A 15,771-nucleotide genomic window follows, 5' to 3' on the forward strand; every position below is an offset into this window, starting at 1 on the left:
GGCCACGTGCGGGCCGACGCGTCTAGACCGCGTTGAGGCTAGTCAATCAATCAATCAATCAATCAATCAATCAATCATCTGGGGTAACTTACTTGCTTACTCACTTACTGACTTACCTTACTTTGTCACACTCTTATTGTTTAAAATGGGTGTCAGGGTCGGGGTGTACAAAGACTATACAGAAAGTATAAATGGATTAAACTTGATTCTATTGTTATATGTATATAGATTGTTTTAGAACAAATTACCGGTGTCCCTCCCTAATGGACGTTGTCAAGTGGGGCGTGGGTCAGAAATACCAGCCCACTCGCCGGCCGGTCGCTCGCCGCCCATCGGCCATCACCTAAGAGGGGTAAACTAAACTACCTTCCTTACTCCGTAGTGTCCGCTACGTACCCTAACTTACCCTGACTGTGCTCGGAGACCGTCTCCGTGAGGGATGCAATTAGGAAAGAGATGGGCCTCTCCATCCCGTCCTTAATCTATCTTCCCTGGCCTAACACACGGGACGCAACGGAAGTCTCACTGGAATGGGCGGAATGATTTTAGATTTGAGTTTCCCGATTGATGTCTCCTTGCAGGAGACTACCTAATTAGGGGCTTCCTTGCATGCCGACACTTCTCTATACATCCAATTATAAGCAACCATGGCTACTAATCAATACAATGATGGTATTGTATGCAAATTGCCAAGAATCAAAAACATGTGGCTGATGTAGGGAACAAAGGAAAGGTATAAGGGAAATCGTCAAAATAACAAAAAGAAATGATAAAAAGAAACGAGAATAAAAAGAATAAGGCTGTGCAACGCTAACTCCTCGAAGCGATATCCACACTCGGCTTCGTCATGCTAGAAAACGTAAATCAACCATCCCATATGCAAGTGGAACACCCGTTCTGTAAACATCCGAGCTGTCAATGGATTGCCGTGGACTGACGACCATGGTGGAAATCACAGCCCATCACGGAGCCGTCGATCCTCGTCCCAAATCTCCTTCTTCATCCGCTGCAACCGGGTGTGCTGTCGTTGGAGCCGGTCCAGGTCCGCCCGAGGCGGATCGGCCTGCGATGCCAGTGCACCGTGTAACGTGCGATATTTGGCGTAGAATTGCTTGAACTTCTGTGATTTCTCGCGCAACTGCTGGCGGAGAATCTCGTGGCTGAGAGGCGGCGACGCACTCCCCGTGCTGCCGCTGGAGGTGCTAACCGCCCGGCGCCGTTTGTGCTCCAGGTCTCCCGTGGTGCGCCCCGCCAACTGTGGAGTCAACGAAGTCCGCTCCAATTCCGCTTTGCGTTTAAGAGGGTTGGCGGTCTCCGTCGATTTGACGATCCCATTCGGTTTGATCGGTTTCCGGGACACCGGACCCACTGCCGAAGCTCGACTCGGCTTCGCCAGCTGTGTGATGAGCGGAGAAGACGAAGAGCTCGACGAGTTGTTCTGGCTCGAAGAACGGCTGCGGTTCTGGGTGTCGGAGGAATTGTTGGTCCGTGGGGATGAAACGACCGAGGACGGTTTCTGCGGGGACTTCGGGTGGGCTGGTTGGGACGACGGGAGCTTCTTGGAGGCCAATGGCTTCGAAGGGGCGTGCGAAGATGCCTCGACCTTCGAAGGCGGATTCCGAGGTGGATCCACTTTGGGTGTGGGTGCATGGGAGGTTTCACGAGGGGCGGACGGCTTGGGCTGCTTGCTAGCTGGTTTGGCCGGCGGTGCTGCCTTCTGGGGTTTGGGCTTCTCTGGAACCGGTGCGTCAGGCATGTCCATGTCGTCTTCGTCCGAATCCTGGACATATTCCGACGACTTGAACTTCCCATCCGGCTTGGCCGTAGGCTTCCGCTCGGCCTTCTTCGTCACACGCCCAGTCAATGTACTGTTGGTTGCAGCCTTGGGCTTCGCAGGGGGTTTCTTAGAGACATCTTTCTCGGCTGCTTTCTTCTTCTGTGTAGTCGCGGTGGACTTGGGGGCTGACGTGGGTTCGCCCGCCTGGGGAGTCAAGCCATTCCTGCTGGCTCGGTCCGTCTCGTGGCCGGTTCCGTAACCATCTTTACCGGCGCCATCGGGGCTTTGCACTTGTATGCGCGGCGTGAGAGGTTTCTTGATGGGACCCGTCCGCAAGTCCAGGCGCGACAAGCATTTGCCCTTGCCACGTTCCTCCTTGGGGAGGAGAGTCTGCCACAGCTTGTCGGAGCGAGAGATCCGCATCCGATCAAACGCCGAGATAGCGTTCTCGATAGCCTCCTGCCGGTCTTCCTGAGACGGATAGGGAAACCCCCATACGTCCAATTCCCTGTATATTTTATCCCTCAGGTCAAACTTCTCCGGGTTGATGCGGTTCTCGGTGCCATATTTGCGGGCCAACGTGGTGCAGTCTTCGAGGGAGGAGCGGGTTTGTCGGGCAAGGAACTTGGCCGAGACAGCTCGGACGGCAAGGAGATGTATGAAGGGTACTCGGAGGGCGTCGAGGCGGAGTCGGTCTTTGTTCTGGGAGGCCGGGGCGGAGGTGGATGTCAGGGGAGGGACGGAGGCAGGGGACCGGGTTCCGCCCAGTGCCGGGCTCGAGGGCAAAGAACGATTGACGTTGGTTTTCAGAAGCCGATCTTTCTCCAACTCCACCTTGGTCGAGGGCATGCGGGCCAAAAGAGCGGCCTGGCGGCCGGTACTGGACCGGCTGTCACCCGTCTTGAGGGCCCGCAGCTCCTCCACGCTTGTGATGATGTGTGTTTTCTTCGATTCCTTCCCTCTTTCAAAGGCATTCAAGCTCTGCTCGAGGTTGGCCAAGGCCTGATCCGTGGCCGCGGTGGCCTCCTTGGCCTTTTGCACCTCCAAGCTGTGGCTCAGGACCCCCGTGAAATATAGGTTCTCTTTGTCAGCGGAGCTACCGCAGTAGACCTCGGACCGGTGCGTCGACGGGGAGGAGCGGAAGGATTGGGATTTGGAACCGTAATAGAGGGTTTGGTGTTTTCCCAGACGGATTCGAGCGGACTGGTCGTGGCGGAGGCTTTGTATGATGTCGTCGAGGGTACTCTGGGCAAGGTTCAGACGCATGATCTGGGTTGGTTTGACCGTAGGATCGTTCCCGGGGCCGTCTCTGCAGAGAGACAGCCCGGTCTCGGGAATGTCCATGGCCGGCATGGCGGAGGGGGAACAATGAGGAGGGAAAAATCCCTGGGGCGTGGAAGAGGCAAGACAGTGTCTGAATGTCGGGGCTTTCGAAATTGGGGTGGGTGTTTGGAGGTCCGGAACAAGGACGGACAGCAGCGTGGGAGCTGCAGGTCAGTGGCCAACAGAATGATCCGACGAGTCCAAACACTCCATCAGATCAAGCACGAGAGGACAGAAACGCGAGTGGAGGGCAGATTGCAAGAACAAAGGCAAACGGAGCTTGACCACCAACGCCCATGGCAGAAGGGCTGGGGTTCTGAGAAACAGATCCGAGACAGTGGTAGTAAAGAAAGTGATGGGGAAAAGAGAGAGAAGAAGTGGGAAAGTTTGGAAAAGGGAAGAGAGTAGAAAAAAAGAGTGTGGGAGAAAGAAAGAGGAAGAGGGAGAGGGAGAGATGAGATGAGATGATGCTCAAGGAACCGGGATTCAAACAGTAAGGCGGCCTTGGAGCGGAGAGAGAGGCTTACCACCGGGTCCAGTGAGAGAAAGAGAGCGACGGGGAAAGACAACCAAGGCGAGTGGGGAGAGGCGGTATGGTATCGTTCGGCGTACCTTTTCTGGGTCAGTTGTCAGACCCGCCGAACTTTAGTTTGTCGTTAGGTAGGAGAATGTCTAGGTTAGTTTGTCAAATTGGCCCCGGATAATTATATTATAATGTTATAATCATGATTTATTGTCTTCTTCCTCATCCAGACTTGTTCTGATGGTGGGTAGGTAATTAATTAATCTATCCAGTGTACCAACGCCGGAGTCCTGCAGATTCCCTCTTCCCTCCCGTGCTGACTATCCCGTCACGAACCCTCCAACCTACTTAACCTTGAACAGTTGACTCCGTGCTGGTCGCCACTCGAGTACCCCTATCATAGAATGGGATATTAGAGTCGGGGCCAAAGGTGTGGCAGGGTCAGAGGTCCATATCGGCAAGTATTAAGAAGCGTCGATCCATCCACGTTACTAACATACCTGATTTTCTTTATTGTATTTTTAGTGTTGTTTTATTTTTTATTTTATTTTATTGTCTTATTTCAATCATTCTATTATTATGATTATCATTATAATACTGTCATTATATTATCATATTGATTAGTATTATTCGGAAGAATAATCAGACGGGCAGGACGAATAAGAATAGGAAGGAGAGAAGATAGTACGCCCGCTAGTATAAGTAGACGTATGTATTGTATGGTTCAGTTGGACGAGCTGCTGCTGTGACAACTGACAACTCCAGCCTCAAGACGGGGCGTAGCCGTATAGAATACCACAGTACAGATGTCATGGGGTGTTTTATTTTACTCCCCCTTTGGCCGAAGGTTACCCAGCGCCCTGCTCCGTCTTCATGTTGAATCACGGGTGAAGGTGCCGTCACAAATGATTCGAGTTCTGGAACAACTTATAGCCCTACTTACTTACCTACATTCTAATCCCTACCAACCTTACAATCGATCGGAGACAACACCGTGGATCGAATCCATGGAACGCGTTTCTTCTGTGTTTTAGATGTATCATCCCATCCTTTGTACTCTATCATTTCTGAGATCCGATTGTCAAGGGGATATTGTAACACCCGAGGTACATTTTCTGTTTTTATTTTCTCTTTCAGTTTTTGCTTTTCGTCTTGGTTTTAGTTTTCCTTTGAAGATCCATTTATAACCACTCGCTTCTCGCTCCGGCGGCATTCACCCGGGGCGGGTTGGTTTCCAGGGCACTAGCCACTAACCTACTAACTACTAACTAGGGGTCTTGTAAATTACACAGAACCGTAACTGTCCCCCGTCCGAACCAGGTGATACAGCTCTGACTGCAATTGTTCATCCGACGCCATGGCCATGTCTTGCCCCCACCACTACCGCGGATGGTAAGAATGGTGGAACCCTTCTACCCTCCCATCTCATTATTTATTATATACTCTGTAAAAGACTATACTGATCTCCTGACAGTGGCCAATGTTACCAGGGATTATAACAGGATAACTCGGGGTATGTGCTGTTCACATGTCTAGTATCACTAGCTATGGGTTTATCAAGGGAACAAATAGGAAAAGAAATAAATAAAGTGAAGCACACCACGAGGGATAAAGAAACAAGGACAAAAGGAAAGAGAAAACCGGATTAGGACAGCGACAAAGGGTGATTACAGATAATAGGCCCAAGGGTGTCCTGGGTTCCAAAGGACTGTCGTTACCCAAGCGTCCCCGTTCGTTCTCCGTCCATTTCCCTACTAGGCGCGAACTAACTAGTAAATGGCAACACTGAAGAAAGGTGAGATAATTAATAACAATGAGATCAACCAAACGCAAAAAGGAATCAAACGACAGGCCAAAGAGTCTTCCCCTCATCTCCGGAGTCAATCCGATCATCCTTTATTCGTTGTCATTATTTGATTATTCATGTGTTGTTCTCTGTCTATACTTGTCTATTTCTGTGTCTATGTATTTGTATTTTTAATCCTAATTTCATTATTATATACGAATTTCAGTATATATCCATTATAATAGACGATACTTTGTCCAGTCTGATAAAAGTAATAAAGATCCCAAGATCAACAATAATACCAAATAGTACGGTGGCTGTCACAAGATCAACACAGAAGAAAACAAACCCTTGGTTCCAACCTTTTGACGGCAGATCATCCGTCAAAACCAGCCGTGATTTCCCTTGATTTCCCCTGGGGCTGAGCCTTCTTATTTTTATCTTCGCCCCATTCCGTAACTCTCCACCAGAGGAAGAGAGGAATAGACACCGACAGAGAGGGGATAGATACTATCGCAGCTTGCCTTGCTCCTCTCGTGCAGAAACAAAGCAGCTTCAGCTAGGTCCATCACTGATTGAGTAGTTGGAGACATTACTAAACTTGGCCCTGTACAGTGACAGTACACGCATTGAACATGATAGGTAAAGGTATACTTCAGACAGCCACCATAAGGGTCTACGATTATTATTTATCATTATTTTTTTTAAGAGTATCTATCATCTATTATTTCTTATTGATTTATTAATCCTGATTGAAAGAAATCCATAACCTTTCCCTTCTTCCTTAATACGGGAGCACGGGGTACATACCTATGAAAATGAAACACACTCCTCCCATCTTAATTTACAGTTCTTGTTTAGGGGGGGAATTGACCAGGGTTGTATCAAGATGGATCACGGAGAGCGCCCGGCCTTACGAACCCACCCGTGACTGTGACCCTTCCAGATTAGTAAACTTACAATTTACCACCAGGGCATCTAACCCAAATTGGACATTCGGCTGATCGCGCGCCAGCATAGTTGGCACATTACCTGGAATGTAGATACATGGGTAGTCATTCATTCATTCATTCACCCATTCATCCATTCAATCTAAATTGAATGGTTTTCTTTCCATTACTTCCTGGTAGTTTTACTGATCTGTTTTGAACCCAAGACCATAGAGATTGGACAAGGGGATATAATTGGTTTCTGTATACCGGAATCAGAGGAAGCTCCGACACAACATACGATCCTTCCAGCCCAGTAATGAAGGGATAATCCGCCAATTCCAACTCGGGCAATACTTCTCCCACATACGTAGGTGGGTAGCCGTATATAGGTAATATGATCAACCTTCCTGCTGCGAACTCGGTCAATACAACGAACTATTATGATTTCCAGCGGAAGGATCCCACATGTACTGAATCTCGGGCGATGGATCGGAGATTCTACCCTTTTTTTTTCTTATATTCTCCTCCTGTGAATCCTTCCTTCAGTTTAATTATTGTCTTTTCTCTTTATTCTGTTTATTTAGACTTGATAGTATTACTGTATTCGCTATAAAAAGGCCTTACCAGGTAAGGAGAGGTGGGGGAGGAATGGACACTAAAAACAACTCAGCCCCGAATTGCTAGCAGGGTGACGATATTCTCAAAACGGAGTAGGTCTAACAAAATAATCTAAAGGCCCAGCCAGAGAGTTACTGGACTCGCCACTGTGTCAGGTACCAGTTACTAGAGCAACTGGTCATTAGTATTAACAGGTGAAACTGTACAACTCAACTCAACCCAACACCCGATCACACCGGAGTACGTAGAAGTAGGTTATAGGTAAGATAAGTACCGAAATAAGTCAAGTAGGTAGGATTCGCCTCCATGCCAGCTCAACCACGCCAGGTTTCATCCATATCAGAATAGAAGCAAGCAATCCACGTGTTACGACAGCTTGAGCTCTGCCGTCCAGCCGAGGATCGTGAAGGGGGCGGGAAATCAAATGATGTATCTCATTGAAGAAGGATATCATACATCGTCACGTCTTTACTGCGATGTTTCCACGAAGTACATACATACTTAGTTACATGTATGTATGTATGTATGTATGTATGTATGTATGTGTGTATAATCTATCCTTAGCGTCGCCACCAGCCACCTAAATGGATCTGCCACGGGAATACTCCGTAGCAGCTACCTACTTAGGTAGGTAGGTAGGTAGGTAGGTAGGTAGGAGGTACGTACCTTAGTACCTAGGTAGTTAGCTTGCACGACTGCATGTCGTAGCAGTTGAATCCTTACAGTCCTCCACACCGTCAACCCGTCACTTAACCCGTCAGTCAACCCGACAACTCCGAGACAACACCGATCCAATCTTATGTATCGTCTATCCTTACGGCAGGTAACCCATCGGGCGCATCTTAGCTGGGGCGGATTCAATTCACCTGTTTCCTTAGAGTCCCCCGACACTTATAATAGACAGATAGACAGAAGACAGCGAGAAGCAGCGTGGCACAGCCTCAGTTGACTGACTACTAACTAACAGTCAGTCAGTCAGAACAATAGTCACACCTCAAGCGGCCCGGTAAGAATGCAGTGCGACCCCTTCGTCCAATGTCACTCACACATTTCTCCTCCTCAACTCCAAAGAGGGGGGAAACACATTCCCCCTCCCCGCCCCCGCTCCAGCTTGCACGCAAGGTATGTATCTGTCTGCTACTGGTACCAAGTACCTTGCTACCTATGTATATTCCCCACTGAGGTGCCCTGGAGGTCCTGAACGGGCAAGCAGTGCTCTCTCTAATGGGATAGTACCGACGTCACTCGGGTAAGTAATTTAGGCTGGCTGGCTGGCTGGGAATCTATCCATTCGTCATTAGTTTGTTCTGTCCATGCGAGGGACATTTAGTGAAAAGTTAAGTTCAATACAAAGTAGAATAGGTAGGTAGTCTATAAATAATTAACCATGTATCACCACAGGTTCGTTGCCAGCACATCTTGGCCACTACTGCTGTTACTACTGCTCCAGCTACTACTAGAGTATCCTTTCAAATACACGTCGAACTGCGACCGGATATGATAATAAAAAGACGGTCTCTTCCAGAATAATATTCTCTGTAGAATCTGATGTGAAACTAGCTCCTGGAGCTTACTTCTGAAACGTGCCAAATCCTGGCCCAAGCAATCCCTCCAGCTGTCCGAGTATGTATAATAACATATGAGATCAGGTTACCTGGCAAGAATAAACTTTCAGTACAAAGACAGAATAGAATGAATAATGTATTCATCTCTGTCGATCTGCTACTAGATAGATATATGGACAACTAGTTCGTCTCAGCCGCACACGAAAGTGGTGGTCAGATCAGATCAACAGTGCCAGGAAGGGCCTAAACACAACCAGGTAAATGTTACAGAAAGGTCAGAAGACAAGGAAGAAAGAATAAAAGAATCAGGCAAGTCCTAACCCAACCCCGACCGTGATGTATTAGCAACATACTCTGAAACCGCATGCAAGTCTTAAAATAACATACAACAACAACAACAAAGACAGAGAAGACAGGCAGGCGGACAAAACAGACAATAACAAGAATAGCGACACAGCCGCGCTACGCTACGCTAGGATCAGGGCGAAAATGATAGGGCCTGAGGCGGTGTTGGCTTTTCGTATTATTATTATTAGATACATTTAGCTTGGCTGGTTAGTTAGTACTGTACGGAGTTCCTACTCTTAGTTAGGACCGTATTAATTGTCTAGGCTGAGCTAGCCTGACCAAGGACTTCCCTAAATTACTATCCCTACGTATTTACCTACCTCTACTGTGGTTGATGCGAATTACATGGATTCAGAGAAAACTGGCTGGATGAGATTGTACTGTTATGCTGCATCTACGATCTACCTATTGATGGAGTCTGATAGCCATCCAATACGGCGTTTGAACTGCACCCAGAAGTATAAACCATAGATACCAGAAACAACCCAAGACCTGAAGTAAGACCTAGCAAGATAGTCAATACTATACGAATAGAAATAATAATAATCAAAGCTCAACAGCGAGAGGCAGGCATAAAAACCGTATTCCCCGTCCCTTGCGCATTACACACTTACGTTATCCTTGAGAAAAACTAATCCAATCCATTAGATTATTAAATTCCAGCCTTAGTTCCATGCACATTCCATGAGAAAAGACGCAGATCAACGCACCTCCCAAGCATCCAGTGGCCAAATGGGGGAAAAACAAAAGCAAGGGCCGGCCTATCATAAAGTGTATATCTCACGGTCAGTGCATGGAACAGGGCAAATCATATACTGTACTGTATGTATACCGGACAGCCAGAGACGTCAGTCAGTCAATCATTCAGTTACGGTCACGCTCATTGCTTACCGAGGGGGTGGGCTGAGCTGGGGTTGGGTTGGGGCTGTTCTGTTCTGTTATGTTTATCCATATGCAGGGCGGCGTTTGCTGCGGGTGTGATCGATTGATTGATTGGGTTGGGTTGGATTTGGGGCTCGTATTTGTTGACTTGAGTTCATGGATCTGATCATTTAATCTGTTGATGTGTGAGATGGGTGGATGGATGGGTATGGTTGTTTGATGATGTTTAGTATATACATCATGCATGCATCGGAGTACGTACCTGATAGGTAAGTAGGTAGTTGGCAGGTATTGCATGACTCAGGTCCCATTGTACAATAACATCGAGTCAGTGGCCCCGGGTAGTTACTACGTAGATACCTACGTAGATAGACCCCTCGCATCAAACACGAAGCTTCCCCGGACAGCACGGTAGGTTCTCCGCTAATCAGAGTCGGTTTCCTTGTATCTCCTACATTCCTACCTAAGTTCCTACTGCACCCTTTGTTCACAAAGCTATTGCCAATGCAGTTCACCGCTACTGGAGAGGATATCTGCGGCAATTATAAGCACCAAATTAAGGCTTATGTCGTTTCAAATATGCGTGTAGTCGATGGGATTGTCTGAGTCAGTCGCTTGGTGGGTGTATGACTCTCGTGTAAAGCTGTGCCTAGGGTGAACTTGGTAGGTGTGGAACGTGATAGTAGATGAGAGTGGATCCAGACTCTTGTCTCGTGCCAGGATTTCTACGGCTGGCTGGCTGGCTGAGTACTTTCTGTACAGGGTATAGGATAAATAGATAGGATGCCCTCTATGCGTTGACCCCGACTACGACATGGTAAAAATCTAGTATGATGGGAAATGCTCGTAAAGATCATTCAAAGTAATGCTCAAAATGCTAATGTAACAGACACGGATATCAGTACAGAGGGCCGAACCCTGATAGATCTAGATCTATGTATCGAAAGACACTTTTGTTCATTTCATTCGCGGGGGTTCTCGCGAATGTCGGACCGAAATCAAACTTCACTTCTCCATTTAACCGACCACCTTGAAGATCGACTCGGCCAGGCGACCAACGTTGCCGCTGGTGATGCCGGCCACGGAGATACGGCCGTCCTTGGTGGCGTAGACGGAGTGCTATGCGAGTTAGTGTGGGTGTTTCAAGGGTGGAATGGGGGGTAGACTCACCTCCTTGGCAAGGGCATCCATCTGCTCGGGCTTAAGACCGGTGTAGGCGAACATGCCGATCTGAGAAAGTCATGTTAGCTAGATGTTCGACAGCAATCAGTATGAATTTGTGCCTACCTGGCTGGTGATGTGGGACCAGTCGTGCTTGCTGCCCAGCTGCTCCAGGTTCTTGCGGAGCAGGGCGCGCATCTCGATGATGCGGTCGGCCATGCCCTTGACCTCACCCAGCCACTGCTGGTTGAGCTCGGCGTCGTTCATGATGGCGGAGGCGACGCGGGCACCGTGGATGGGAGGGTTGGAGTAGAAGGGACGGATGAGGATCTTGATCTGCGAGTCCACGCGCTTCTTCTCCTCGGCCGACTCGCAGACGAGGGAGAAAGCACCGACACGCTCACCGTAGAGACCCTGGATGAGATGAGATTAGCAAGTGACCCCTTCGAGACTGTTTAAAGAGTGATGCCCACCATGTTCTTGGCGAAGCTCTGGCACAGAGCGATGTTGTGGCCCTCCTTGACAAAGTGACGGGGCGCGAAAGCGTCCTGGTCGGCGTTGCCGCTGGCAAAGCCCTGGTAGGCCATGTCGAAGAAGGCAAAGTGACCCTTCTGCTTCATGACGTCGCTGATCTGGCGCCACTGGTCCTGAGTGGGATCGACACCGGTGGGGTTGTGAGCACAGGCGTGCAGCAGGATGATGCTGTTCTCGGGGGCGGCCTTGATGTCGGCGATCAGGCCCTCAAAGTCCAGGCCGATGGTGTCCTTGTTGTAGTAGCGGTACTTCTCGACCTCCAGGCCGGAGTCCTTGAAGACGGCGTTGTGGTTGGCCCAGCTGGGGTTGGGCAGGTAGACCTTCTTCGCGTGGGGGTAGAAGCGCTGCAGGAAAGCACCGCCGATTCTCAGGGCACCGGTGCCGGAGATGGTCTGGGTGATGACCAGACGGCCGTCCTTGATGACGGCAGAGTCCTTGCCATAGGCGAGCTCAGCAGCGGCGCTGGTGAAGGCAGGGATACCAGTGATGCCGGCATATTCCTTGTCGCTGCGGGAGGCAACGACCTTGTCCTCGGCGGCGCGCACGGAGGGCAAAACGAAGGGCTTGCCCTGATCATCACCTATTGACCGAATTCTCAATCAGTAACCGTTCCAGTCGCATCGTAAGGCGGACGTAGTCCTCAAAAGGTTCCAGGGAAGGTGAGGATAGACGCAAGGAGATTGCTTACGGTACGCGCCAACACCCAGGTTGATCTTCTCCTTGAAAGAATCGGCCTTGAAAGCCTCGGTGATACCCAGAATGGCATCCTAAAAGCGCACGCGATCAGCGATTGCACGACCACAACCCAATCAATCGCATCGCCGTGAGATGGGAATGCCTACCGGAGGGCCCTGGGGGACCTTGGACCACGCAGAGGCATATCTGGCACCAACGGCGACGGTGCGCAGGGTAGCGTCACGCGAAGCAGCCGTGCGGCTGGCAACTCGGAGGGTAGACAGCATGATGATTGGTGTAGGGGAGATGGAGAAAAATCCAAGGAAGACAGATGGACCGTGTTCAGGATCCCCAAAAATGAAGAATGATGGAAGAAGGGAGAGGAAAGGGAGGAGAGTGGTGTGATGTGTGTGTTGGAGATAAATAACAAAGCGCAATAGGAAGGAAAAAGCAGTGCCGAGTGGATCGGGGGGGCGTAGGAGTCACCGATGGCGCGGAGTTGTGCCGGGCTAGTGAGTTTTCTTAAATTTTGACTCATGTGAACTAGGGAAGTCCGAGGAGTCTGTTTGCTATGCTCGGCCATCTTTATGATAAGAATCTAATTTCGACCCTTTCTAGAATTACTTTGAATTTTGATTCAGTATTCATCTATCTAGGTTATTGAATTGTTTGATTGTTTCATTGTCTAATTGTTTATTTATTTATTTATTGACGACCTCCCGTTGAAACAGAGTTTTCTATACAAGACAATCAGATAAGTTAAGATCGGATGGACTTACTCAGACCATATGATCCAGTATTATCCAGCAATGAATAGAATTATCCAACTGATTTACGTACACCAGAACTAATTTCTCTCTTCTGGATCGACTCTGGCGCCGAAATCCGGTGAACTAAAGAAGGGAAATGTGGAGCCTGGTGGCCTGGTGGCCTGGGTGCCTGGGGCGTCTGGCCCGTCTTTCCCCTCACGGGAGTCGGGGTTAATTTGGGGTCGGTCAGGGGCTTCTATTTATTGATATGAGTAAACACTTCATGGAACGGTTAAGAAGAGGGAAAGAACAGGAAAGGAAAGAGATTTGACAGGTAGTGACTATTTTTGAAGTCGCCTGAGAAGGTGGAGATTTGATTCCTGTCTCTCGATTGAAGCTTTCATGGTTGGAGAAGGATGGACTCGAATACCAGGCTGAGTGGGACGGACAAGACAGATTTAACCGCTCTGCTGCTTTGCTGTATTCTGGTGGTGTGTGCTCCATGTAGATCGGGTAATTTCCCCCACACGCCAAGAGACAGTGCGAGACCGAGGTGTCATGTCGTTGCTATGGTAAGCTGGAAACCATATACAGGGAGATAATTGATGAAGGATACCTCCGAGTCTACAATAGACAGACGTTCGGTCATGGGTTCATACAGATCAATTAAGAGATGTTAAATTCTGTGGTATACCGTACATGCATATGTGGCCTCCCCCATAGACACAATGGGGATAGCCTCCCCCCATATCCTTAGCCCAGTCGCACTCCCGCCTGGCGGTTCTTCCGCGCCGTCGCCCCCATGGCATTGTTCATCCCCGTGTGCTGACTGCTGTCCAGCGCGGTCATGGCCTCGCGCTTCTTCTCCTCGTCGATCTTCTTCAGGCGCTTCTCCGTCTTCATCTTGCCGCTGCCCTTGCCGTGGAACTGGTGGCTGAGATGCTTGAACGCCTCCTTCTGGTTCATCGACCGCCCGTACTCGTCCGTGTACTTCAGCTGCACGTCCGGCTTGTACTCCTTGCTGAACACCTCCGCCATGTGACGCGCTTCCTGCTGGTCGCGGTGCTTGTTCTCCCAGCGCGCATACTCCTCGCGTTCCCGTGCAGACATCCGGTCGAGCTTCCCCGACGCGCGATCCCGCTCACGCTGCTGTCGCGCACGCTGGTCGGCCTCCGTCTCGAGACGCATCTTTTCGTGCAGGAAGCGTTGGCGATCCCGTGTCAGCGCGTTGTTTTCGGTCCCGTCGGAAGATTTCACCAGACCACGCTGCTTGAGCATAGATAATGCGGCACCGAGACCCTGGTCCAATGTAGACTCTTCCTCCAATCCTGTGCCGCTGATATGCGGCTTCTCCTGCGCCTCGTCCCGCTTGATGCGTTCTTTGAGGTCTTCTTCATCCTCGATATCGTTGTAGGTCCGCTCCATGACCACGTCACCGTCCTCCTCGGCTTCTTCCTTGACGGTGGGCTGTTCGGACTTGGCATGGGGCTCTTCGGCGGGAGTGGATTGGCGGCGTTCACGGCGCTCGGGAAGGGTGGGCTTTTGTAGGTTGGAGACAAACTCCGACGTCTCGTCGATCACGAGACCGGGCTCCTCCTCGTTCTCACCCGGTGTGTCCGCTTCCATGGGCGTATGTTCGCTTTCCTCTCGAAGCTGTCGGGCGAGATCTTCGGGTCGCAGCTTCTGGCGCTTCTTAAACGCGGCTCGTCTTTGGCGGGCTAACGAAGCCTGCAGGTCGTCATCGTCGACGAAGGACGTGTTTTCGCTGGCCCACTTGCGAGGCGCGGGGGCGGGCGCCGATTCTCCACTGGGCGTGTCAACGTCCATGGACGACGTGCCGTTAAGAGTCTCTGTCGATTGAGGCGTCGGGGAAATATCCTCGTCGTCAAGAGCGGCTCTCTTCTTCGTAGCCTTCGCCTTCTTCTTCTTGGGCTTCTTGATCTTGACCTCGCTCACATCCATATAATCGGAGCTCGGCACTTCAGGCTCGAAGTCAAGACTGATCACGTTCTTCCGCAACTGATTCGACACCTCCTGCCGCTTCGCCTCCCGTTCCTCGGTCGTCGCACCCTGTGCATCGAGAGTGAACCGTTTCCGCTTCTTTCCATCAATCTCCTCATCATACTGCGCCAGTATCCCCGAGTTCTCTGCCGTCGGATCGTAAGCCGGCTTCCGCTTCTTCAACTCCAACTGCTCCGTAGTCCTCTCTTTCTCCCGCAGATCAAGATTCTCCAATTCATCTCCCTCCTCCTCATTCTCATCAATCGTCGTATCCTTAAGCGTAAGCACATGATCCGTCCCGCCCTCAAAATCCCCAACCTCGTGCCCAACACGAATCCCCGAAAGCTCCGCAGCAGAATACTCCGCGATGCGCTCGCGCTCCTCCAGCTCCGCCGCGAGCCTCGCCGCCCGCTCCTTCTCGATCTTCTTTTGCCGCTTTTTCGACTGCTGCAGCCACGTCTTGGTGTCCATCTCCACGTCCGCGGACTCACCCAGCGTCGCGCCCGCTAGCTTCCTGTCCCGCTGTGCCTGGTCCCGCGCCTTCTTGATCGCCGCGTTCCGCTCCTCCCGTTTGCGCTTCGCATCCGCCTCATCTTGGATCTTCTGCCAGTTCGCCCCGGCTTGCGCCTGCCGCGACTCGAGCGTGCTCGCGGGATCTTCCTCCTCGTCTGATGACAGGTCTGAGGAATCGTCGTCGGATTCGGCGGTGGCGACGGCGCCCGGCACCGGGAGGGGCTTCAGTCCCAGCGCGGCGCGGATTTTGTTGTTCTGTTCGATGGAAACTGCGTCCGCCATGTTGTGCGGTAGAGCAAGGCTCTATTCTAATGAAATATGAGATAAACAAAATGGTTGGTGTGTGAATGGCAACAGGCGTCAATAGGTAGGTTTGGTTGGTTT

General features: G+C 50.4%; 3 protein-coding genes across 3 annotated transcripts; all 3 read right to left on the reverse strand.

Moving 5' to 3' along the window:
* Nucleotides 1–552: 552 nt before the first annotated feature.
* Nucleotides 553–3,770, reverse strand: BDW47DRAFT_105537 (uncharacterized protein). Its single transcript, XM_024812591.1, has one exon. The coding sequence runs from the start codon at nucleotides 3,128–3,130 to the stop codon at nucleotides 953–955; it is 2,178 nt and encodes a 725-aa protein (XP_024672239.1). The 5' UTR covers nucleotides 3,131–3,770; the 3' UTR covers nucleotides 553–952.
* A 6,818-nt stretch (nucleotides 3,771–10,588) lies between these two features.
* Nucleotides 10,589–12,641, reverse strand: BDW47DRAFT_105541 (putative aspartate aminotransferase). Its single transcript, XM_024812592.1, has 6 exons — nucleotides 12,292–12,641; nucleotides 12,138–12,216; nucleotides 11,389–12,029; nucleotides 11,042–11,329; nucleotides 10,925–10,984; nucleotides 10,589–10,873 (listed from the first exon to the last, which is right to left on the reverse strand). Exons 1-6 carry the CDS (start codon nucleotides 12,409–12,411, stop codon nucleotides 10,772–10,774), a joined length of 1,290 nt encoding a protein of 429 aa, XP_024672240.1. The 5' UTR covers nucleotides 12,412–12,641; the 3' UTR covers nucleotides 10,589–10,771.
* A 939-nt stretch (nucleotides 12,642–13,580) lies between these two features.
* BDW47DRAFT_105543 (U4/U6-U5 snRNP complex subunit SNU66) lies at nucleotides 13,581–15,745 on the reverse strand. Its single transcript, XM_024812593.1, has one exon. The coding sequence runs from the start codon at nucleotides 15,667–15,669 to the stop codon at nucleotides 13,627–13,629; it is 2,043 nt and encodes a 680-aa protein (XP_024672241.1). The 5' UTR covers nucleotides 15,670–15,745; the 3' UTR covers nucleotides 13,581–13,626.
* Nucleotides 15,746–15,771: the final 26 nt, after the last annotated feature.

The sequence above is a fragment of the Aspergillus candidus genome, assembly GCF_002847045.1.
Source record: "Aspergillus candidus strain CBS 102.13 unplaced genomic scaffold BDW47scaffold_21, whole genome shotgun sequence".
NCBI lineage: Eukaryota > Fungi > Ascomycota > Eurotiomycetes > Eurotiales > Aspergillaceae > Aspergillus > Aspergillus candidus.